General features: G+C 38.7%; 1 protein-coding gene across 4 annotated transcripts in view; it reads right to left on the reverse strand.

Annotated features, from left to right (window-relative positions):
• The window catches only part of LOC140737955 (kelch-like protein 5), a 128,648-nt gene that overhangs the window by 22,589 nt on the left and 80,652 nt on the right, over nt 1-25,407 (reverse strand). For all 4 annotated transcript variants that reach the window (XM_073064834.1, XM_073064833.1, XM_073064831.1 and 1 more), the window contains 4 exons: nt 24,746-24,958; nt 13,915-14,101; nt 9,701-9,925; nt 820-982 (listed from right to left, as the gene is read on the reverse strand). In XM_073064834.1, the coding sequence (XP_072920935.1) occupies nt 820-982; nt 9,701-9,925; nt 13,915-14,101; nt 24,746-24,958 (788 nt within the window). The remainder of the gene's footprint in view (nt 1-819; nt 983-9,700; nt 9,926-13,914; nt 14,102-24,745; nt 24,959-25,407) is intronic.

Raw genomic sequence — 25,407 nt, forward strand, 5'->3', positions numbered from 1 at the left:
GCACTATTCAAAACAATGAACAATCTGTTGGAAGGACACAGCAGCTTCTGTGGGAGGAAAGAAGTTGTTGATATTTGGGGTTGAAAAACATTAACAGATCATTTTTGACCTGAAATGTTGGCAGTTCCTTCCTTTCTTCCCACAGATGCTGCTTGACCTGCTGAGTTCTTCCAGCAGGTTGTTTGTTGCTCCAGAATCTGCAGTCTCATATGTCTACTCTATTCAAAGAATATGAAATGGAAAATACATTTAAGGAAGAATAGTACATGAAAATAATAATAGAAGTGGATAATCAATATTTATTTGCTTTTTGGGATATGGGTGTTGCTAGCAAAACCAGCATTTATTGTTCATTCTAAACTGCCCCATGAACTGAATAATCTTCTGGGCCATAAGGGTCAGCTACTTTGATAGGTCTGGAGTCACAGTTCGGTCTGTCTGCAGACCAGATAACAATGCGAGATTTCCTCTGCAGAAGGACAAAAACAAAATTTTTACTGACAACCTTGCAGTTCTTGCTAATACAACTCTTCAAAAATTCAGTTTATTTATGGCATCCCACAGTTGCAGGTGGTGAAATCTAGACTCAGGTTTCTGGATTACCAATCAAATTGCTTACTGCTAGGCCACTATACAATCTTAGCATTCTCTTGGTAAACATTCAAATTTTGTCATTAGCTTGAATAAATATATTACTAGGAAAAGCAAATACATCAGTTTAAAGACAGCAAATTGTATATCTGTCCCCTACAATATTCCCAATGGTCACCACTGACAAATAGATCATTTACAAATGCATATCTACAAATAATTTCTTACTTTCCATTAAGTACTGCTACACCAACTGTACTTCGTGGCACTGACATACTGGCAACAAAGTTCCACTGCCGAGCCTGTGGGTCCCATCGCTCAACTGTATTTAGATAGCTCCAACCGTCATGTCCACCTACTGCATACATGGGTCCCTCCAGAACTTCCACTCCTATAAAGGGGACACAAATTTTTCATCAGACTGTGGAACGATATTCAAATTGAAATGCCTCAAACAATGTAACTGAAATAAAATCTAATTGTGCAGGATCCACTGTGTACCTACCACCAAGAGCAAACAAATAGGAACTTGGTGAACAAAGGAATTCATTCTGAAAGATTTCTTACTTTAATTGGATTAAGCTGTAGTACTATTCAGTGGTAAACAAACTCCTGGCTGATCTCAGTTAATTAGGTGGTCAGCTACAACTTGTTAACTGAAATTATAGTCAGCTGAGTCAGACCTGGCAACAAACATGATGTGGCTGCACTGAGGGCAGCTTCTATCAAACGTGAAGAATGGGAACATGAAGCAGCAGGGAAAAGAGGTACATCCACAAATTGCCAGAGGAACTCAGCAGGTCAAGCAGCTTCTATGGAAATGAAGAAACAGTTGATGGTTTGGGCTGAGACCCTTTGTCAGCATTGGAAAGGAAGGGGGCAGATGCCAGAATAAGATAGAGGGGGAGCGGAAGGAGTACAAGCTAGAAGGTGACAGGTGGTGCCAGGTGGGTGGGGGAAGGAGATGAAGTAAGAAGCTGGGACTAATAGGTGGAAGAGGAATAGAGTTGAAGGAATCTGATAGGAAAGGAGAGTTGACCATGGGAGAAAGGGAAGGAGGAGGGGCACTGGGGGGAGATGATAAGAGAGGTGAGGAGAAGAGAAGAGGTAAGAGAGTGGCCAGAGTGGGGAATTGAAGAAGAGGGAAGGGGGAGGGAAAAAATACCAGAAGTTGGAGATATTGATGTCATGGCAGAAAAGGTGCTGCTTAGAACTTGAGAGGAAATTGCCAGGAAAACACTGAAGTGTAGAAATTTAATAACGATGGAGCAAAATTTCTCGGCAACTGGTTTTCAGATTAGTTCATGTGGGATTACTGTATATAAAAATAACCAAATATAAAGACTTTTTGAGAAAAAAGGAAAAAGAATGACGTGGATTTTTTTTAGATTCATAAAAACCCTAAAGCTTGCTCAAAGTTTACATTTCAATCATTGCAGTTGTGCTTTAGGTCTTCCCTTTAATATAGTATTTATATATGGTTTTCAATGAAAATTAAATTAACAACAGTACTAAGTAGTAGTAAGTTAATAAAAGGATTTTAACTTGCACCCAGTATGTAAAAGCATTTGCAAACAGATGGTTATTGATAACAAGTAGAAGTTTGAAATAGCAAAAAGTGATATGTTCTGAGATTAGGCTAGGGTTAAATCAGGCGCTGCTGTGTAGAGTGGCACCTAGGGCCTATTCCGTGCTGCATCTCTAAATAAATAAATGACAAGCACATTGCTTAATTCATAGAGAGCTACCAGCAGCTAAGAAATTATCTCAAGAGCTTAACAATGTTCTCATTATAATAAAAAAAGCAGTGAACTTTGTGAATGCAAATGCCTTCAATTCTTTCATCTTTGCCGATATGTGGGAGCTGTCACAGTCACATATTTTACATACGGAATGAAAAAGTACTAAAGCACTAAACCAAATACAGTATACATGCCTAGACATGAAATTGAAACTATATATCTCAAAAGCAGTGGTTCAAGTAAGCATACCATGTTTGATAACTTCAGTCACCTAAATAAATCTATGCAGAAATGTATACAATCTGTTTGAGGTGGCAGAAAAAAAAATCAAAGGTTTTAAAAAAAGCTTAAATTCTGGAAAGAGTTGAGCACACTTATTTTGAAATGTTCCCAGCTTTTGTATTGAAGGATGTCGATGACTGCAGATGCATCAGTCTCATTCTCCAAAGTGGAATAGTATAATCTCACTCAAAATTAACCCTCCAACAACATGCACAGCATTTCCCCTCTATTTCTGATTACCTGAGTCCATCATGGGTAAAGCTCTCCCCAGCACTAAGCACATTTACACACAACATTGTTGCAGGAAAGCAGCATCCATCACCAATGACCCCCACAACCCAGGGCATGCTTTCTTCTTGCTGCTGCGATAAGGAGGAAAGTACAGGAGCCTCAAGACTCACACCACCAGGTTCAGGAACAATTATTACCCCTCAACAATCAATCTCTTGAACCAAAGGTCCACTCACCCCATCACTGAAATGTTCCCACAACCTATGGACTCACTTTCAAGGACTATTCAACTCATGTTCTCGATATTTATTGCTTATTTATTATTATTTCATTCTTTTTGTATTTGCATAGTTTGTTGTCTTTTGCACACTGGTTGAATGCCCAAGTAGGTGTGGCCTTTCATTTATTCTATTACGGTTATTATTCTATTATGGAGTTATTGAGTATGCTCACAAGATGAATCTCAAGGTTGTATATAGTGACATATATGTTTATTTTGATAATAAATTTATTTTGAACTTTGAAAAAAAGCAATGGATTTAAGACTTATCTTCATCTGCAGATATTGAAATCATACTTTTGCTGTCATTAGGGGACAAGTTCAAAGGTTCATTTTATTGTCAAAGTATGCATGTACAATATAACTCTGATATACAATGGTGCTTAAAAGATTGTGAACCCTGAATTTTCCCTATTTCTGCATAAATATGACTTAAAATATGATTAGATCTTCATGCAACTCCTAAAACTAGATAAAGAGAATCCAATTAAATAAATAACATAAAAAACATTATACTTGGTCATTTACTTATTGGAAAAAAAGATCCAATATTACATGTATTTTCTCAGTTAAATAAAGAACAAAAGGGAGGTGAGAGTTAATATTGGACACTGGAAAATGATGGCAGATTAACTTAATGAGTACTTTGCATCAGTCTTCACTGTGGAAGACACTAGCAGTGTGCCAGAGGTCCAAGAGTGTCAGGGAGCAGGACTGAGTGCTATTGCTGTTACAAAGGAAAAGGTGCTAAGCAAACTCAAAGGTCTTAAGGTGGGTAAGTCACCTGGAGCAGATGGACTACATCCCAGAGTCCTGAGAGAGGTTGCTGAAGAGATAATGGATGTATTGGCCATGACCTTTCAAGAATCACTCGATTCTGGCATGGTCCTGGAGGACTGGAAAATTGCAAATGTCACTCCACTCTTTAAGAAGGGAGGAAGGCAAAAGAAAGGAAATTATAGGTCAGTTAGCCTAACCTCAGTGGTTGGAAAAGTGTTGGAGTCTATTATTAAGAATGAGGTTTCAGGGTACTTGGAGACTAATGATAAAATAAGTCAAAGTCAGTACAATTTCTGTCAAGAATTTTGCCTGACAAATCTTTGAAGAAGTAACAAAAAGGGTGGACCAAGGAGAAGCAGTGGATGTCATTTACTTAGATTTTCAGAAAGCATTTGATAGAGTGCCTCAGATGAGGCTGCTTAAGAAGATAAAATCCTATGGTGTTACAGGAAAGATAAGAGGAATGGCTGACAAACAGGGGGCAGCAAGTGGGAATAAAGGGGGCCTTTTCTGAATGGCTGCCAGTGACTAGTGGTGTTCCTCAGGTGTAGAATTGATGGCTTTGTGGCAAAATTTGTGGATGCTATAAAGATAGGTACTGCTGAGGAAGCAATGTGATTTGGAAAAATGGGCGGAAAAAAAGTGGCAGATGGGATCCAGTGTTGGGAAATGTATGATAATGCATTTTGGTAAAAGGAACAATAGTGCAGTCCTGCACATCGGCTTGGAGGAACTTTAGGTTATTCCACCTTACAAAACTGCTTCAACTCTGGGATGTTGGTGGGCTTCCTTGCATGAACTGCTTGCTTCATGTCTTTCCACAACATTTCTACAGGATTAAGGTCAGGACTTTGACTAGGCCATTCCAAAACAAGCATTTTCTTTTTTTAAACCATTCTGTTGTTGATTTACTTTGTCTTTCGGATCATTGTCTTGTTGCATTATCCAACTTTTATTAAGCTTCAGGTGACAGACTGCTCACCTGACATTCTCCTGTAAAATGTCTTGATACAATTTGAATTCATTGTTCCCTCAATGACTGCAAACATCCAGGCCAAGGCAGCAAAGGAGCCCCAAACCACGATGCTCCTTCCACCATGCTTTACAGTTCAGATGAGGTTTTGCTGTTGGTGAGCAGTGCCATTTTCCTTCCAAACATGCATTTCTGCCAAAAAGTTCAACTTTGTCTCATCTGTCCACAGAACATTGTCTCAGAAGTGTTGTAGAACATCCAGTTGTATTTTTGCAAACTTGAGAGGAGCAGCAATATTTTTTTTTGGAGACCAGTGGTTTCCTCTGTGGTGTCCTTCCATGAACGCCATTCTTGTTCAGTGTTTTTCTTATAGTGGACACATGAACTGAGACTTTAGCAAGTTCTAGAGATTTCTGCAGGTCTTTTGCTGTTACCCTTGGGTTCTTTTTCACCTCCTTCAGCATTTCACATTGTACTCCTGGTGTGATCTTTGCATGATGCCTATTCCTAGTGAGAGTAGCAACAATACTTAATATCCTCCATTTCTAGACAATTTCTCTTACTGTAAACTGATTGACACTCAGGTCTTTAGAAATGTTTTTGTAGCATTTTCCAGCTTCATGCATCTCTACAGTTCTTTTTCTAAGGTCTTCTGAAAGTTGTTTTGATCAGGGCTTGGTGCACATAAACAGATCTATCTTGAGAAGAGCAGGCTCTGTCAGTAACCTGACTTTGTGTGTCTTTTTGCTAATAGGGCAGGGCACCTCTACAATCCACACCTCCAATCTCATCTCATTGATTGGAACTCTTGACTCCAAATAGCTTTTGTAGAAAGCATAACCCGAGGTTCACATACTTTTTCCAATAAATGCATGTAATATTGGATTATTTTTCTCAATAAATAAATAAACAAGTACAATGTTTTTGTGCTATTAATTTAATTGGGTTCTCTTTATCTATGTGAAGATCTGATCACATTTTAGGTCATACCTATGCAGAAATAGAGAACCACTATACATCTTCTCCAGATAGCCAGGAGATACAGAAAAACCATGGGAGTTGTTGAAAAGAAAAGCCATCACTCTCCCTGACATAAAAAAGGAAAAGAACTAAAACTTGCAAACCAAAACCCCCCCACCCCCTGCAAAAAAATCTATGACGATAACATCATCTCCTCAGCCCCCTCGCTTGCTGAAAAAAATGCCGATACAAAACTCTTTCAAATCCCTGCAGAAAAGAACAGTGACAATAGCCCCAACCCCCTCTTTCACAAACAAAACTAACAGATTCACCCAGACAGAAGAACACCACCAAGAACATAAAACACTAAGACACCAAATCCCCAACTTCTTCCTCGCATAAACAGTGACATATCGCCCACCCACTATTCGGCAACGAGAAAGAAATACAGTGAAAACTGAAGGAAACCAATAGAAAGTAGAGTCCAATAACCACATAATTTTCAAAATATCGAAAACATCCTTCCATCAGCTTTTGAGGAGAGTGGCTGCATGAACTTAGTCCATCCGTGAAGAGCGACCACCACACTGGGTGAAGGTTGCCGACCCAGCTACTGACCCCAGAGCCTCCATTGACAGCGATGGCTGAACTCCTCCACATTCACTTTGATGCTTCAATCTTCCTTGCCACTTTGAGAAGAAGTCGTTCATGACCCGAGGTTCCGTCACTGGTCTTTTCCATGAGTCAGCTTGTGTTCTCGGTCCTTTTTGGGCCCCCATTCTCTGGTCTTCTTCATGATGTAGCTCTTCGGACACAGCAGAGTGCAAGATCATTCGACTGAATTCTAAACTGCAGGTCATAAGCTCCAACAGTTTCCGTAACACAATCAAAACAAAAAGAACAAGCAGAAGAATAGAGAAAGTGAAATAATTGAAGACATTAAGCTATCTGAAGATGTCACCCAAGGAATCATTGTTTGCTGGCACCATCTTGGCTGTGAGTTTCAAGAAATGCAGGATTTATGAAGTGATGACTGTCTGAAATTACAATTTTGTTCTAACTACGGTACCTACTGCTGAATTAAAGTCAATCCAGAATTTCCACAACCCAGTGACCTTGCAGTCAAAAACCTTATTGCCGTTTCATTCTAGATGTTGCAGAAGTGGATTTTCAGAAATGACTGCTTACAGACTAAACCAAGTTACCTGCAGAGCAGCTTGCAGCTTGAGTAGATATATTTCATAAAGTACAAGGGATACTTAACTGGGAGTATTCAGGTTGGAAGTCCAAGAGTGCTAACGTGAACCAACACTCTGTTAAGTATCCCCAAACAGGGTATGGATGCAATGCATTTTGCTTTGGGAATAGAATAGGTGAAAGAAGTAAAAGGATTTTCCCCAACTTTTTAACAGAAAGATAGACTATATTAATGATTGTGCTCACTTCATGTCAAAATTATTTTGTAAAACATTAAATTTGAACAGAAAAATATCTTCAAAATAGTGTGAGGCTCAGATAATTTACCCAGTGTATTCACCTTAATTTCATGCTTATATGCACAAATATATTGTTTAAAAAAAAGCAAAATTGGCTGGGTCCTTAAAAGGGCCACTTCAGTCTAGGATGAAAGCCTGGCATCAAAAAGATTGAAATACATTGTTTGGGTGGATTCTATAATTGAGGACAAACAGGCACTTTTGCAACTGTCAATGCATGTTCTCCTGGAGTCAGAGTAAAGGACGTCATTAAATGGCACAACTATAAGGGATGTGCACAAACAGACAGACATGTACTTTTTGATAAATCTCTGATGGTACAAAAATATAGATAGTGATTAATTAAAAATAGTATTTTATTATTTGTAAATATAGTAATGGAGTGTAAAAACAGGGACGTTGTGTTGGAAAACACAAAAAAGTGTAAATGTGGATGTCTGAAATAACAGAAAATGTTGGAAGTACTCAGCAGGTTAGTCAGTATCTGTGGGGGGGGAGGGAGAGGGAGGGGGAGGGGGAAGGGGAAAGGGATCGATGACCTATCATGAACTGAAACTCTAATTCTGTCACTCTTTCCTGTTTAACATTTCAGACATTTTCTGTTTTTATTACTGAAGTTGAACCTGTCAAAAACATGGGTCAAAACACAATTGGAATAAGTATTGAGTCCAGTTACGATTGCCATACATTACAGAGGATGCAGAAGTTCCAGCGAGGATATAGAAAGGATTTACCAGAATGGTTTCAGAGATAAGGAATCTGAGTTGCATCATTAGAGATGAGAAGAGTGATTATTGACCTTGTAGCAAAGAAGCTTGAGAGGAGATTTGACCGTTGGGTACAAGATAATGACTGATATAGAGAGAATAACTTGAGGGAAGCTATTCCCAGAAGTTGGTAGTTCAAAAGCTAGGGAAAGCAGTCTTACATCCAGAGCAAAAATTAATCATGTGAGGTAAAATTAAAATCTTTTTTATTCAGTAGCCTGGATCTGGGATTCAGTATCTAGGAGGATGCTGGAAATAGAATCAATCACTGGCTTCATAAGAGAACTATAGCATATTAGTAGGGGAATGGGACCCACCGGTTTACACAACTAGGTGTTACTGATCTAAATAGCCTTCACCTGTACTTTAACGATTCTATGATTTAGCCCACAGCTTCCATTGTTCACATACCCCATGATAATGAACACTAATTATTACAATAATTCTCTCTCATGGTTATTGCATTCTTGATAAAGACCAAGATTGTTAACTTCTTTCCAGCAATATCTGTAATAACTACAATCACAATAATCTCCATTCAAATAAGGACATTAACATACTACCTCACAGGCATATTATCAAACAACATTTGACAGAGACCTAAATGAGACATTAGGAAAGGAGAATAGAGGATTAGTGAAAGAGGCAGTTTTTGAATAATTCACGTTATGCCCTAAGAAACTCTGTATCAACAGTTACTCCAGAAAATTTATTCTCTTTGTACTGAAGATGCATATTGATATAAATATTTAAAGATTTTAGTTTTTTAAAAAAATGAAAAATGAAATTTTTACAATACATCTCTAATTTTACTTGATAAATGTGATGTAAATATGGATCCTTTTTCTAGAGCTTATGTTCGTGGATTACAACTTGCATACCAAACTGAAGATGCCAATAAATTTATGGGACAGCCAGGTTTGAAAATATCCTTCATTTGTCCTTTTGGTTGAAAGCTTTTGGTGGTGAGAAGCCACACGTAGTAATTGATGCTTCTCTCTACACTCTTGCACAGCCAAGGCTATGGACACCGTATCGCTATTTTGTCTCTGGTAGGTTGTCACTGAGAAAAATTCTTGCAAGGACCTTCTTATAACAGGCAACAGTTAATGTAATTGTACAGTATCCTTTCTTACAGATTATGGCACCTCTGAGATTCTCCAGCACTCTTTGCAGACATAGAAATGAGGTTGTGAGCTGCCATTAAAAGTACATCTTTGCTATGTTTTGATACTTCAATCAAGGATTTTGTCTACACCAAAAGACATGGCTTTCTAATGTCTGTGGATATGGTTGCACCCCGCTGAATCACATTATAATCACATTCTTCCAGCCCCAGAACAGTTGTACTTACAATTTATTAGCTCTTGGATCCTGCTTTTACGAGGTGACTAACTTCAGGTTGTTCAGACTTCACAGATTTAAAAAATCCCACATATGGGCTTATAAGATGACTCAACTTGTGATAATGAATAAATTAATCATAATACAAAATCACTATTTTCCCTTTCTCAGCCTAATGCAATTGAAGAAGAATGTCACCAGTGAGACTTAGATTTCAGTTACATTTTATATCGCCCACAAATTATGCCACTTACCGAGGCCATGCCTATGTGTAGACATGGGGGGCATGATACTCCAGCTTTTAGTTTTTGGATTGTAGCACTCTACTGTATTTAAAGTCTTCAATCCATCTCTACCTCCCACAACATAAAGTTTGTCATCCAGAACTGCCACACCAAATTGTAATCGTCTCCCATTCATATTGGCAACATGTGTCCAAGTATTGGAACGAAGGTCATATCTTTCGATGCTTGTGGCACCTAAAGTTGAATCAAAATTGAAACAAAAAGTTCTGAAAATATCCTTTTTAGGTTGAAAGAAAGATATCACATATTTGGGGAAAGCGTCACTTTATTTTTATTTGAAGTTGTATTGCCCACATAAATAAAAAGCTAACTATAATACGGCATTTTAAAATTCTCTGAAAATACAAATTTATTGTCCAGTTTTGTATAATTTACACATGGGTAGGTATTATGTCAGTGTGTTGGCGCGTGGCCAAGTGGTTAAGCCGTTCGTCTAGTGATTTGAAGGTCGCTAGTTCGAGCCTTGGCTGAGGCTGTGTGTGTGTCCTAGAGCAAGGCACTTAACCACACATTGCTCTGCGACGACACCGGTGTCAAGCTGTATGGGTTCTAATGCCCTTGGACAACATCGGTGGCGTGGAGAGGGGAGACTTGCAGCTTGGGCAACTGCCGGTCTCCCATTAAAAAATAAACCTTGCCCAGGCTTGCGCCCTGGAAACTTTCCAAGGCGCAGATCCATGGTCTATCGAGACTAATGGAGGCCTACTATTATTATGTCAGTAGCATACTATTATCTTGGCTCTAATCACTCAGGAAATACCTATACCCTATCAAGCTGATCAATTCTCATCAATACTTAGAATCATGGGGAGATCCAAAAACTTTTCAATGTTTTAAGATTGACTAAAAAGAGAGATGACCGAAAGGTTTAAATGTTCAATGGTTAATTTATTATCAAAGTATATAACTCTGATATTCTTCAGTTCTCTGGGTAGCCATGAAACCAAGAAAAAAATGAAAGGCAGCACAACCCCAAAACCCATCTCCCCGCAAAAAGAAGAACAAAAAATGGAACAGGGACATCAACCCTCAAATCCCTCCTCTCACTCAAAAACTGAGCAAAACGGATCAGGCACTTCAACCTCCAAATCCCTCCTCTTGCACAAAAAAAAAGAAAAAATGGATCAGGCACATTGACCCCTGCCCCAACCCTTCCACCAACACAAAAAATGAACAAACTGGATCAGGCACATTGACCTTCCAAATCCCTTTTCCTGCTCAAAAAATCACCTCCTGAACTTCAATCAAAATCCTGATTCTATTTAAAATGTTGCCACAATTGCTGTCTCTAATCCTCTGTACGTAATTAGTTCTACATATTCAATTTTTCCCATTTTTTTCCTCCCCACTTCTGATGAATGGTTTTCTACCTAAAGCATTAACACTGTTTCTCACTACAGACACACTGCCCGAATTAATTAGTATTTCCAGGATTTTCTGCTTTTACTTGATTTCCAGTTTTTGAAGCATGCCTTTTATGTGAAAAGGTTCTCACCAATTTGATCGGGACTCAGTTCTTGTGAGCAATCAGTTGGTTTATAATTTCTATAACTGCAGTCCCTGAATATATTGAATACTAAATGCAACTGAAACACCATCAGGTGTCACCACTGTTGTTGGTAAAATCTCACTCAGGTGGTGACGAGGTGGTGTACAGGAGTGAGATAGATCAAGCTGATCGAGCGATATTACAACAACTACAACCTCACTCTCAACAAGAAATTGATTGTAGGTGTCAGGAAGTGGAAGTTGAGAGATCACTCACACCAGTCCTCATTCATGGTCGGGTAGCTTCAAGTTCCTGGGTATCGACATCTCAGAGGATCCATCCTGGGCCCAACACAGTGATCCAATCACAAAGAAGGCACACCAGTGGCTCCACTTCGTTATGTGTTTGAGGAAATTTGATATGACACTAAAGAAGCTTGAAATTTCTATAGATGTACAGTGGAGAGAATTCTGACCAGTTGCATCATCACAGGCTGGTTTGGAAGCTCCATTGCACAGGATCACAAGAGGCCGCAGATTCAGCCAGATCCATCACAGGCAAAACATTTGAAGACATTTTCAAATGGTGGTGTCTTAAGAAGTTAGCATCCATTATCTGGGACATGTCCTCTTCCTGTTACTACCATCATGAAGGAGGTATTAGGAGCCTGAAGATCCGAACACAATGATTCAAAAAACAGCATCTTCCCCTCTGCTATCAGATTTCTGAGTGGTCAATGAACCTATGAGCACTACCCCATTATTCCTTTATTTTGCACTAATTATTTTGTAATTTATAGTAACTTTATATCTTTGCACTGTACTGCTGCCAAGAAACAAACTTCAAATCATATGAACAGTGATAATATACCTAATTCTGATCCTATCAGATATTTTAGTATTCTGAGAATTTTGATTAATTTTTACTCATACTGGCCACATATGTATTGCTTTGCTTTTCCGGAAATGTATTTTTGTTACACCCGTGCTGCTTTCATTTATTGTTGCAATATTCTTCTCCTCAGCTCTAGAAACAAATGCAGTAATATCTCCTCCATAGTTCATAATTCAATAATGTGTCTACATTGCTTTAGATTACATGACTATTGTACGGAGGCCTACCAATATGACTACTGAACATTGTACTTTATTTGTGTTGTTGACTGTTCCTTTGCACTGTCTGGACATTAGAGGAATACCGTATGCCCAACAGTGATAATAAAAACAGCCAAGACTGGAAATGTTCAGGAGTAAGGTAGAAGCTTTGAATGGAAAATGAGAGTTAATGGATCAAGTTAATGACTTTTCATCAGAATTGAAGAATGGCTACTGATATGAAATATTACATGTTTGTCCCTCCATAGTTTCTGACTGACTTGCTATTTCTAACATGTCATTTTCTTATTGCAGGTTTCCAGCATCCATAGTATTTGGCTTCTGTGTTAAAATTCTTAGAAATACTTTCAAGATTATTTATTCCTGCACACAAAACTTAATAACATAGAAAATCATTCTTCACTACTACACACCAATGTATCTTTTATTCAGTTGTTAGTTTTTTAAATTCATTATTATCTGTGCATTGGAACAATTTTATGATTTTCAGTTATTGATATCAATCAGAAACTATTTTCTGGGCACACCCCTCAAAGTCCCTTCACTACAATATTGCATAATAAGCATTATTCCCCGAAGTTCAGTGCACATAGATTGCTAAATTTGATCTCAAACTTCCATGTGTTAAGCAATCAGTGGGCTGAACTACATGGTGACTCGTGTTACACAAATGTTGCCAAGAATGTATAAGCAAACTAAGTAAATTATCTTCATAGCTAGACAAGATTTTACAAAGCAATATGCTAGCTTTTTGTAGAATCAGCATTCACTCTTTAGATTTTAAGTACCATAGTACCTAACTGCATGGCTTACTTTAGAGGAGGCCAGAATCATTTGATAAAATCATAGATGGATGGCAGTGATTATGAAGAAATGAAGCATAAAGAGGTAAATGGAAAATAGCCAATATGTCAGTAAATACCTGATTTAGAACAAAACAGAGGGAACTTCAATGAAGAGTTAAGTATGCTGCATTTGACCTGGACTGCTCAGATGTCATTACTGATGCCAGAAACGAATTCCATTTCCAATGCAATGCTCTTTTCTTTCATAAATTTAAGACTTATACAAAAAACACAAGTAGTATTTGGCATAAGCATTTAGATCTTCATCAGTTTGTTTCACAAAGTTATTGAATTCAAATATTGAAATAATGTCACTGAGCATGGTCATGTTAATATACAACAGTGTTTAGAAGTTTTACATTTTAAGAGATGTATGGAATCTCTTTGGCTTAAATCCTTTCCAATTAAATTATCTCGAAGAAGTCACTCGATCAATTCTGAGAGAAAACAGATGGCCTGTGGCAGACTACACAAAACCAAGATTAAAAGTTGACTCTAATTCCAACCTCTCATGACTCAGTTGAGAGGAGGACAAATAGAGAAACAACACACACACACATCTCAGATGTAGTTATTGCATCTGTAACAAAGTATTAACCATCGGTATAAACTGCTTTCCTGGCAACAGAACAGATATGTAATACTGGGCAGAAAATGTCATCCCCAAAAGAGAAATCTGATTTTGTGAGTTCATGATTATTTAATGCTCTGTACCTTTTGTTGCATCCATTCCTCCAACTGCAAACAGTACTCCCACAGTTGACTTTCTAGGCTTAGTGCGAGGACTCTGCATCATGTTGCGACGCTCAGGTAACAGGTGATATTTCATTGCTTCCATAATTAGTTTTTGGCATTCAATGTCATCCCTAAACAACACATTGTTCTCCATGTCTGCAAGAAACTATTAGGAATAATTCAAATTCAAACAAGCTGCTAAATTGGCAAAATCTTTATTCAACTTAAACAGGAGATTGCACAAATACACAAAACTTTACCGTGTATATATTTTACATTCTTAAGACTTAACATACTTAATAAACTTGGATACTAATCCTAGTCAAATACCATGGTTTAACACTTTCAGATGCAAAAGAGCATTTACCATATTTCTCAATTCTTTCATATAAGCTTGAGGGACACATCACTTAGCAAATACCACTACACCCCCGAACTACATTTATTTAAGTTTTTTTTCATTATCCTCCAGTATGTCAGGGTTCAGCTGTTAAGACCCAGAACATTGGAATTCTCTCCCTAAATCGGTCTGCCTCTCTACAGCTTTTTTTTGTTAAAGACACACCTTAAAATCTGTCTCTCTAAGTTTTGGTGATCTGCAGCACATATCTCTGTAAACTTTGATATCAAATTTTAAGTGATAAATCGTGAAGCAGTTTGGACATTAATGCAAATCAAGCTGTAATAGTATGGTGTGTAAATGCAGAAATTTCAGCTCACAGTGTTAGCAAGAAACAATAAAAGCAAATCGATAAAAATACTCAGGATCACACAACTGACTCAGATGCCCTAAAGAAAAACTTTATTAACTACCCTTAAAAGCAATTACTGCAACAAATGTAATTAACAAGTATAAAACTAACTTACAAAAATACAGAATAGCTTGAAAATCTGTGATACCTGTGGGCGCCAGAAATGACTTTGAAATTAGTGTGGTCTTCAGTAACAAAGATATAGTGGCCCACCACAGGCAATCAAATGCACAGACACAGGAACCTGTGGCCTTTACCTATCAACTCCATGGAATGCAGGAAGTGAAACCTAGACACTGCTGCCCCACCCCCGTGGTCTCAGTCAATCTAGTATATCCATATTTTCAAAAGGCATAAATGGTTGTTACATAAAATAAGGGTTAATATCATTAGCATGACTGGAAGTCCAATCAAAGGACAAGTATCAACAGGAAAGTAAGACATTTTAAGGTAATCAGGTTTTACTAGCATGGTGCCACAAAGTTCAGTACTGGGACCTTATCCGTTTACAATCTATATTAATGAACTGGAGAAAGGGACTGATAATGAGGTATCCAAGTCGAACTGAATGCAAAAAGAGACAGGTAGTTGAATTATGAACAGGGTGCAAAGGGATATGGAGAGGGCCCCAGTGTACTGGAGAACAGATGGTTGATAATGTGAGGAAATGTGCAGGATGGTGGTACACAAAACAACAATATTAACATGCAGCTACAGAAAGGACTTTGGAAACCAATTGTTTGTCCTTGTTATACAGAGGCAAGGAAGGTTTGCTGCAATGATATAGGGCTTTGATGTGACAAGATCTGGAGTACTCTGTGCCACTTTTGATCTCCATGCTTAAGAATATACTTACCTCAGGTGAAGCATAATTTTACTAGATGGCTTCTTGAGATGGGGGGCTGTTGTGAGGAGAGATTGATTAAAATGGATCTAATTGAAGTTTAAATTGGTCTCATCAATCCTGAGAAAGATTGACAGTTTAAATGCTGAGCGCCTGATTCTCTGACGAAGTAAAACTAGCAGCCACACATCAGGTTAAGGGGTCATTTAACACTGAAAGGAGGAGAGATTAACTAGCTAAGGTGACTATGAATCTTAAGAATTATTCACCTCAGAGGGCAGTGGATGATCAATCCTTGGAATATATTGAAGATGAAGAACAAAAGATATTTTAACATTAGGTAAACAAGGAAAATGGAAATTGGGTAGAAAAGGGGACTTGAAATAGAGCATTTGCCATGGCTTACCGAATAAAGAACTACGCCTGAGCATCAAGCATACAACATACAGCACGGGTCAGGGCCTACTACTCATGCTGTCTGTGCTGACCTTGATGCCAATTTAAACTGCACATCTGCCTGCACGTGGCCATCCCCTGCCTGTTCATGTGTCTGTTTAAATGTCTTTTAAACATTACTATCGTATCTGCTTCCATCACCACCTTTGGCAGAACGATCCAGGTACTTAAACTCTGGATATAAAAAAAGCTTACCTTGTAAAATCTCCCTAAATTTTCCTCTTCTCACCTTAAAACTATTTCCTGTAGTATTTAATATTCCCACCTTGGGAAAAGGACTCTGACATTCTAGCCCACGTATGACTCTCATAAACTTATATACTTCTATGGCTACTCCCTTTTTGTATTCTAAAATTTTTATTTAGAGTAGTAAAAGACTTGAAGTTAATGGAGAATGATCTTTTGTCGATGGCGAAAAGTGACACTGGTCAGTGTAGATTTTTAACATTCCATGGACCTGAGCACTGACATTTAGCATAAATACTTGATCGATATAATCAGACACTTATGGCACAGGGAGAGGTCACCTATTTCACTGTGTCTGCTGGCAGACAATTCCCCCATGATGCTTTCTCTAAGTGATGGATTTCTAAAACTAAGTGAAAATGAGGAGAATTTTCAAGCAGAATTTTAAACCTGCTTTTGTGGATCCAAAGGAGAACGTGAAATTTGATGGATGACTTTTGCCACTTCTCATCACAGTGTAATAAATCAAGTGAATATCACAATCACAAGTCTGAGTATGTGCTTCCTGCCTGGGAAAAAATATTACCCAAGGCTATTAGGAAAAATTCTTCTCTTCAGATCACAGGAGAGGTCTGAAGGACTTACTCCCTCAATTATTCTTCTAGTTAAATGATCAAAACCACCAGATAAGGAAATCAAAAAAACTTACAGCCACTGGAAATCTGCAATTAAAGCAGAAAATTATGGAATGTTTCAACATTTCAGATGGACTATGTGCTAAAGAAATAGGGTTAGTTTTTTTAGGATGCAGATCCCGTCAGAACAGGGAAGGAGAAAACAGAAATTAGTATTAAGTTGCAGGGTGGTTGGAGAGAAATGGATAAAATAAAGGGCTGACATGGAGGTAAGCTGTAAATGAGGTAATCTGGTTGATGGGTTACTGAGGGCAGTTAGGGAGAGAGAAAATTGTTCCCCTATAAAAGTTTTGAGCTATGGTAAGTTAATGTGTGAGAACATAGACAAAGGATGAGAGAGCTGTGAAATGCAGGGTGTGGGACATGCCATCAGGTCAGTTGTGCGATTGCACAGGGGACAATTGAGCTAATAACCTGGATGGATAACATGGATTAAATTGGGCCCCTTTATATCGTGTAGGGGGACAGAGTCAGATAGTGTAGAGTGGAATGTGAGGATTAAAGTGGCAGGCAACAGGAAGCTTAGGCTAACTCCTGTGACTGAATGCAGGTGCTCTACAAATCAGTCACTCAATCGATGTTTGGTTTCACCAGGAAAGGGGTGGATCACTGTAAACACTGAATGGAAGGCATTAATTTAAACGTAGACATGAATTTCTGCTTTACCTGATAGATCTGTTTAGAAGGAAAGAGGTGAAAGGACAGTTGTTGCACGTCCTGAGTTCGCATAGGGGATGCTATAAGGAGAATGTATGTGGAGAGGAAGAGTGGACTAGTGAGTCACAAAAGGTCTTAGATAAGACCATAAAATAAGAGCAGAATTAGGCTATTTGGCCCATCAAGTCTACTCCCTCATTGAAACATGGCTGATTTATTTTCCTTCTCAATCCCATTCTCCTGCCTTCTCCCTGTAATGGCTTTTCTAATAAAGTACCTATCGATTTCCACTTTAAATATACCAAATGACTTGCCTCCACAGTTGCCTATGGCACTGAAATCCACAGACTCACTACCCTCTGGCTAAAGAAATTCCTCCTCATCTCTGTTCTAAAGGGATGGCCTTTCTCTTCTTAAGCTGTGCCATCTGGTCCAAGACTCTCCCACTATTGGAAACATCCTCACCACGTCCACTCTATCTAGTCCTTTCAATATTTGGTAGTTTTCAATGTGATCTCCACTCATTCTCCTAAACTCCAGTGAGTCCAGGCTCAGACCATCAAACACTCTTCATTCTCAGAATCATTTTCATGTACCTCCTCTGAACCCTCTCCAATACCAGAAAATCCTTTCTTAAATATGGGTCCAAAAAGTGCTCATAATTCTCCAAGTGTGGTCTGACCGATGCCTTATAAATCTGCAGCATTACATCCTTGCTTTTATTTTCTCGTCTTCTTGAAATGAATGCTAACATTACATTTGCGTTCCTTACTGTCAACTTAACCTGCAAGCTAACTCTTAGGGAATTGTGTACTAGGATTCTCAAGTCCCTTTGTATCTCTGATTTCTCTATTATTAGACAGTAGTTAACATCTTTATTCCTTCTACCAAAGTGTACGATCTTACACTTCTCCACACTATATTCCATCTGCCATTTCTTTGCCATTCTCCTAATCTGTCCAAGTCCTTCTGCAGACTTTCTATTTTCTCACTACCTCTTGTCCCTCCACCTATCTTTGTTTCATCTGAAAACATGGCCATAAGACGATCAATTCTATCATTCAGATCATTAACATATAACGTGAAAAGTAGCAGTTACAACATCAGCCCCTGTGGGACATCACTAGTCACCGACAGACAACCTGAAAAGACCCCTTTTGTTCTCACTTCTCTGCTAGTCAACCAATCTTCTGCCCATGCTAGTATGTTTTCTGTACTACCATAAGCTCTTACCTTGTTTCGCAGCTTAATGTGCAACCTTCTCAAAGGTCTTCTTAAAAAATCCAAGTAAACAACATTCACTGACTCTTCTACATCTATCCTGCTAGTTATTTCCTCAAAGAATTCCAACTGATTTGTCAAGAAAGATTTCACCTTAAGGAAACCATGCTGACTTCAGTCTATTTTATCATGTGTCTCCAAGTACCTCAAAACATCTTGCCAACTACTGGAAGTCAGGGTAACTTATAATAAAAATAATTTCCTATTTTTATTTTATGGAGAGAGTGACATTTGCAGTTTTCCAGTCTTCTGGAGCCATCCCAGAATCTAGTGATTCTTGAATGATTACTACTAATGCCTCTACAATCTCTTCAGATATTTCTTGCAGAACCCTAGGCTGCCGTCATCTGATTCCTTTGATATACTGAAAGCAGAGGGGATGAAAATAAATGCTTGGTGGAGGAGTGAGTATTGTTGAAGGTCATAGTTTGTTGAATGTACAGGTTTGGAGGGGTTGAAGGTGAGAATGAGGTGAATTATACTTGTTCTGTTTAGGTCAAAAAGGGGAACAGAGAGGTGATACAGGAACTAGATGAGATGCAGTCAAGGGTTTTACTAACTATAGTAAAGTAGAAGCCATGGAACAGGTAGAAAGATGCCATCTGTGTGAAAAGTTTCACCACTGTAGAAATGTGGAGTCAGAGTAACCGGTGGAGTGAAAAGGAATCCTCACAGGAGACAGTGCAGGACAAAGAGTGGTCAGACATTTGTGGAAGTTCATAGGCTTGCAATAGATATTTTTGGTTGTTAGTATATCCCCTGAGGTAGAGATAGAGGGAAGGAAGAAAAAGGTCAAAGATGGACCATGAGAAATTACAAGCAGGTTAGAAATTGACAGCAAGTTCTGTATGAATGCCAGAAAGAGCAGCAGTCAGTCATCAATGAACCAGAGTTCAGGAAGCAACCCAACCACCACTCCCTCAACCCCATGAAAATGTTTTCCATATATCTCACAAAAAGACAGATATGTTCCCACAGGGACACTTGTGATCTGGAGGAAGTGAGTTGAATTGAAAGAGAAATTGTTCCATCTATGGGGTAAACTAGTTGGCCCTCTGTTCAAGGAAGAAGCAGAGTGCTTACTGACCATCTGGGTGTGGGTGGAAATGTATATTGGTGGTAAAGATGAGGTGATTGGGACTAGGAATTGGAACAGTGAAGGAAGACACCAAAGGTGTTGTGGATGCATGTGGCAAAAGACTGCACCGAGGGAGAAAGGATGGATTGTAAGTGGGAAGAAGTAAGTTTGGTGGGACAACAGCAGCCTTAAACAACACATCTGCCAGGAGCTGACATCTAGCTTCTGTGAGGTAGAAGTCAATTTGTCGGACCACAACAGCATGATCATTGTTGGCGGGTTTGATGACAACATCAGGATTGTTTCTGAATAAGTGGAACATTGCAAGTTCATAGGGGATAAGTTACAATGAGGTGAGTGGGAAAAAAAATCAGTGAATATATGGGGGGTGGGGTGAAGAAGCCAAAGGGAGGGGTCAAGATGGATCACAAATTCTGAGACAGGAAGAATGGTCCACAAGCTGGGGTGAGAATTCATGGCCAAAGAAATGAGCACAGAGATCAAAGGAGAAGACGAGTTCAATATCATGTTAATTTATAAGAATAAGGAATGAAGGGGATGAAACTGAAGCCTCTGTTAAGGACTGGTGGTTCAGGATCCAAAGAGTAAGAAGGTCAAAAGGTTCGTGAAAATATGGTTGGGGTGGAATTTGCTGAAGAGATGGAATCTGGGGAAAGTGAAGAGTGAGAAAAATTCAGAGGGCTATTGGAATTCCAGGGCTGTTATAATTTGCAGTCTTTCACATGAAAAGCAAGGAAAACAGTTGTTTTATTTTACTTATTTAGAGATCCAGCACAGTAGCAGGCCTTTCTGTCCAACAAGCCTGTACATCTCTGTGATGAACTAACCTACTAATCTATACATCTTTGGCGTGTGGGAGGATACTGGAGAAAAGCCACGTGGTCATGGGGAGAAGGTACAAACTCCTTACAGACAGCAGTGGAAATTGAACGTGGGCTACCTGCTCTATAATAGCATTTGGCTAACCCCTGTGGTACCGTGTCGCCCTCCATTACATCACTGAATATAAAGGAAAAAATGGAAATGTGGATCAAGACAGAAGAAATTAAGTGAGTCAATGTCATTAGAAAGTATTATCAAGGGCGTACCTGTGCTGACTCATGGCATTAAGAATGGATCTTAGGATGTGGTAAGAACAATGCCTGGACAACAGAGATTCAGCTATGTTCAGTTTTGACTTTTCGATTCCAAGAAAGCACAACACTGTACATATCAAACAATGACTATGCAAACATCAAAAAAGACTTCTGATATCATACTGAAACGCTATGTAAAATAATGAAGGACACTCGTTTGTAATACTTCACTAATCGCCACTTAAAGAAAAATACAGGGAATGCAAAGTCAGTTGTTTGAATATAAATTTAATTTAGACAGGATGAAAGGGGAAAGGAGAACTGTGCTAAAGGGCTAACACGAGGAAATCTGCAGATGTTGGAAATTCAAGCAACTCACAATCACTCCTTGCCTGCTCTCCATCTCCCTCTGGTGCTCCCCTCCCACCTCCTTTCTCCCTAGGCCTCCTGTCCCATGATCCTTTCTCTTCTCCAGCTGTGTATCCCTTTTGCCAATCAACTTTCCAGCTCTTAGCTTCATCCCTCCCCCTCCTGTCTTTTCCTATCATTTCCGATCTCCCCCTCCCCCCTCAAATCTCTTACTATCTTTTCTTTCAGTTAGTCCTGACAAAGGGTCTCAGCCTGAAACGTCGACTGTACTTCTTCCTATGGATGCTGCCTGGCCTGCTGTGTTCCACCAGCACCAGCTAAAAGGCTGATGGATATTACGAAAGATAACAAGTAACCAGAAGATGGAACACCAGAAAAGAAAAATGTACACAAATGAACAAGAAACTCTTACACCAACAGATTAGATGAAAAAAAAATAAAGAAACTAGCAATGCCAGAAAGTAGGATATTCAGTTTTAGGGAAGGAAATCCAAGACTATTAATAGAAGGCATTTTGAAACTTCTATGCAACAGTAAAAGGAAGCTTCTGTTAGCAGATAGTTGCTGTGTATTTTACTAGTTTTATGATTTGATCCCAATTTTCTAGAATAAAGTAAATCATAGTTGGGAAATAGTAATACTAGGGGGCAGCAATATTCAAATTCTAATTGATTTATATCACAAACATTAAAATATACAGTGAAATGCTTTGTTAGTGTTAACAACCAGTGCACATGCTGGGGGCAAACTATGAACTCCACTCCAGGGTGCCAATCATGGGTTTGACCTTCGTGTCTTGACCTCCAGATTTGCATGGACCTCCAACTCTGGTGACCTAAGCCCCTGTGACTCATTCAGATCTTCGTGACTCCTTTAGGCCTCTACCTTTGATTTTTGACCTTAGGCTTTGCCTCCCAGGCTTTGCTGGGTTTCACTCTCACATGGACTCACACGGACTTCCGACCCTGGTGACCTGGGGGTGTTACTGGCTCTCAGGACTCCCACCCATACCCAACATTCACCACCAGTACAGAGTTCCTGGCATTGGTCTCTGACCTGGGCATCGCTGGTCTCCTCAGCACCTGTAACACAACTTCTAGGATAGCTGACGTTTGTCCACAGAGTGTTTTGACTTGGACTCAAACTCTTTATTTACTATCGCTGATCTCTAACTCACCTCATCCCTGTCATTAACCTGACCCCTAACTCTCCTTTCTGTCCCCAAAACCATCCCAACAAACCTAGCAAAAGAACTAAGTTTGAGCCATGGCATTAATGGACATTGCAGCCTGGCATCACCTTGATTGGAAGAAAATGAATATGACTCAGGCTTATTGAATATCTTAATAAAAACAAAAGTTTTCCTCTAAGTAACTAAATACTTTTCTTGATAAAAATGTACATTTCAAGCCTACATGTTTCTGTGATTTTGTAATTAGGCAAGTTTCCAGTTTATTTTTAATATTTTTAATTGAGAAATGAATCTTATCTTACATTGTCTTTATGTAGTATCACTAACAGTGTACAGTCCGCCCTCCTTATCCGTGGGGGATTGGTTCTGGGAACACCCCCTCCCCCCGCAGATACCAAAAATCACAGATGCTCAAGTCCCTTATTTAACCTGTCTCAGTGTGCGTGAATTTTAGGACTCGGGAGAGCTCCGAACCTTATTTAACCTGTCTCAGTGCGGGTGGACTTTAGGACCCAGGGGAGCTCAGACAAAGACAAAACTAAGACAAATGTTTGACTAACTGACACTAAATAATACTGGATGTACCTGTTCCAACTTACGTAGAAATCTGACTTAAAGACTGAGCTTTTTTTTCATCTGCTGCAAATCATTTTGCAATACATTGTGAATGAAGGCAAAAGAAATAATGGAACACCAGACAGGGCTAGAGAGGTAATCAGTAACATCATTCGAGACCACTCAGCCCAGTCCATATGGCAAGTTTCTGCACTATAGATTTTACGTTGTGATTGTGACTAATTCTTAGATGCATCACTGAATGTGCTAAAATATTCATTTCTCATCTCATCCACACACACACACAATAGCACAAGTTAGGGCACCGTCCATTAATCTATTTCACATGTATGTTCAAAACAATGTGTATAACCATCATCCTCCTGAAATATGCAGCAGACTAAACTAAAAGCTGCTACCTCTGCTTGTTACGCTGTTGATTAGAGTCACATTTAGGAAAACCTCAGGGATTAATTTTGAATTAATTTATCTGGTTGACACGAAGGTTGCATTTAAAGTTTTAACTACCTGCCAAATGACAACCTGGAGTTTGGCAACAACTAAACCACTAGTCGGTCGTCCTATTTACTCAAGGTTATTTTAGCATCAAGTATTGAATGCTTCATGATGCTTTAAAATGAAGCTCAATGGCTTTAGTCTAAAAATCAACAATATGGTAGGTCCATGACTGGAATGTTCACTGTTAAATGCAAAAATGAAACCCTCTCAAATCGGATAATATAGCAAGCTCCTCTATACCAACGTTTTTTGGGTCAGTACAGGTAAAAGGAGGATATGAGAAATGTTATTAGAAAAAGAATAAATGTAAGTGTTGCACTGTAACACACATCATGGACTAGAATTTACGTTACTACTTTGTACCTGAAATGGTAGTGAAGACAAAATATAAAGTTTAAATAGCATGGCTTTGGAAAAGTGGTGTACAGGTGAGGGAGGGAGTGGATGTTAATTAAACTCGTTGTTTAGCAAGTGAACAAGAACTGTGGCTTTTCAGACCACTGAGGCTGAAAATCTCAGCAAGGATGAATTTTGCATGTGCTATTACTGTTGACATTATTTGGGAGAGTTTAAGGCTACAATAAAAAGCTGGAGGAAATGAAAAACTTGCCAAAAAGTCAATTTGAGCTTCCAAATGGATGCTGTGACACAAAAGCGTGGAAAATTGTCAACTTGACCTTAAGTCAACTTCAAATGCACCCTACTGTTGGAGCTGAAAAAGGCTATTTCTAAATTGATGAGTGCCACGTTAAGAAGTATGCAATTAAACATCTATTTTTTAATAGCACTCAAATTTAATGAATCAGTCTAATGGATTTACACATTATTGCATTATCTCTTTAAATTTACTTGCATCTCCATGTTAGCAATCATGGATACCTATTTAAGTGGGCATCATTTGGAAATGGTATAGCTCTTGCATAAAATATGGTACAAGAACCCGCCCCTTCAGACTTAATTATAGAAGGCAATTTACAATGTGCCATCAGGTCACTTGCAGGTTTTGTCCTGATAAGCATGCTGATGGCTTTTATCCTTTCCAAAATGAAAGGTTAGTCACACACTATTGATGATGATTATGTCCATTTATTGTTTTAAAGCAATGATTTAAGGCAAATAATGAATTTACCTGAGGACAGAGGAGAGGGAGTCTGATGTATGCCAGCAGTTTGCTGAGTTCCTTTTGTCTGTTGTCTGCATCGTGCCGCACCCAGCTAAGCAATGCATTCAATATAGTTTCTTCATTTGGTATGTTCATATCATCACTAGCCAACAGCTTAACTATTTCATTTGCTGGCAGTAGTAGAAACTCCTGATTTCTTATCACATCCATGAAGTGCTCCTTAAACAAAAGAAAGAACGAACAATAATTCATATTATTTCACAGCACATTAAACACAATGACAATGGGACTACAAAACACACACACAATTCAGAGTTGTTCTCACAAAATTGTAAAGCACAAATTATTGCCTGAAGTTACTGAACGTAAGTCACAAAATGTAAATGGATCATGCCTTCTGCCTTGTTTTACTACTTGAAGATCCAGTCAGTGATTGATATACGAAACTGTACATGCATTACTGATAACATGACAAAAATCACAAAAATGGCCAAAGACATTCATGGTTTACTCATCACAGGAATACACAGATGATTGACTTAAATAAGTCATCATAAACTTCAGGTGTCATATGAGAGTCAAAATAAAAACACAAATGCTGGAAACCTGAAATTAAAAAAACTGCATTGTACTCTGCCTCTGAAATTAAACTGCATTGTCTACCTTGT

This window comes from Hemitrygon akajei, chromosome 13 (assembly GCF_048418815.1).
Source record: "Hemitrygon akajei chromosome 13, sHemAka1.3, whole genome shotgun sequence".
Classification (NCBI taxonomy): domain Eukaryota; kingdom Metazoa; phylum Chordata; class Chondrichthyes; order Myliobatiformes; family Dasyatidae; genus Hemitrygon; species Hemitrygon akajei.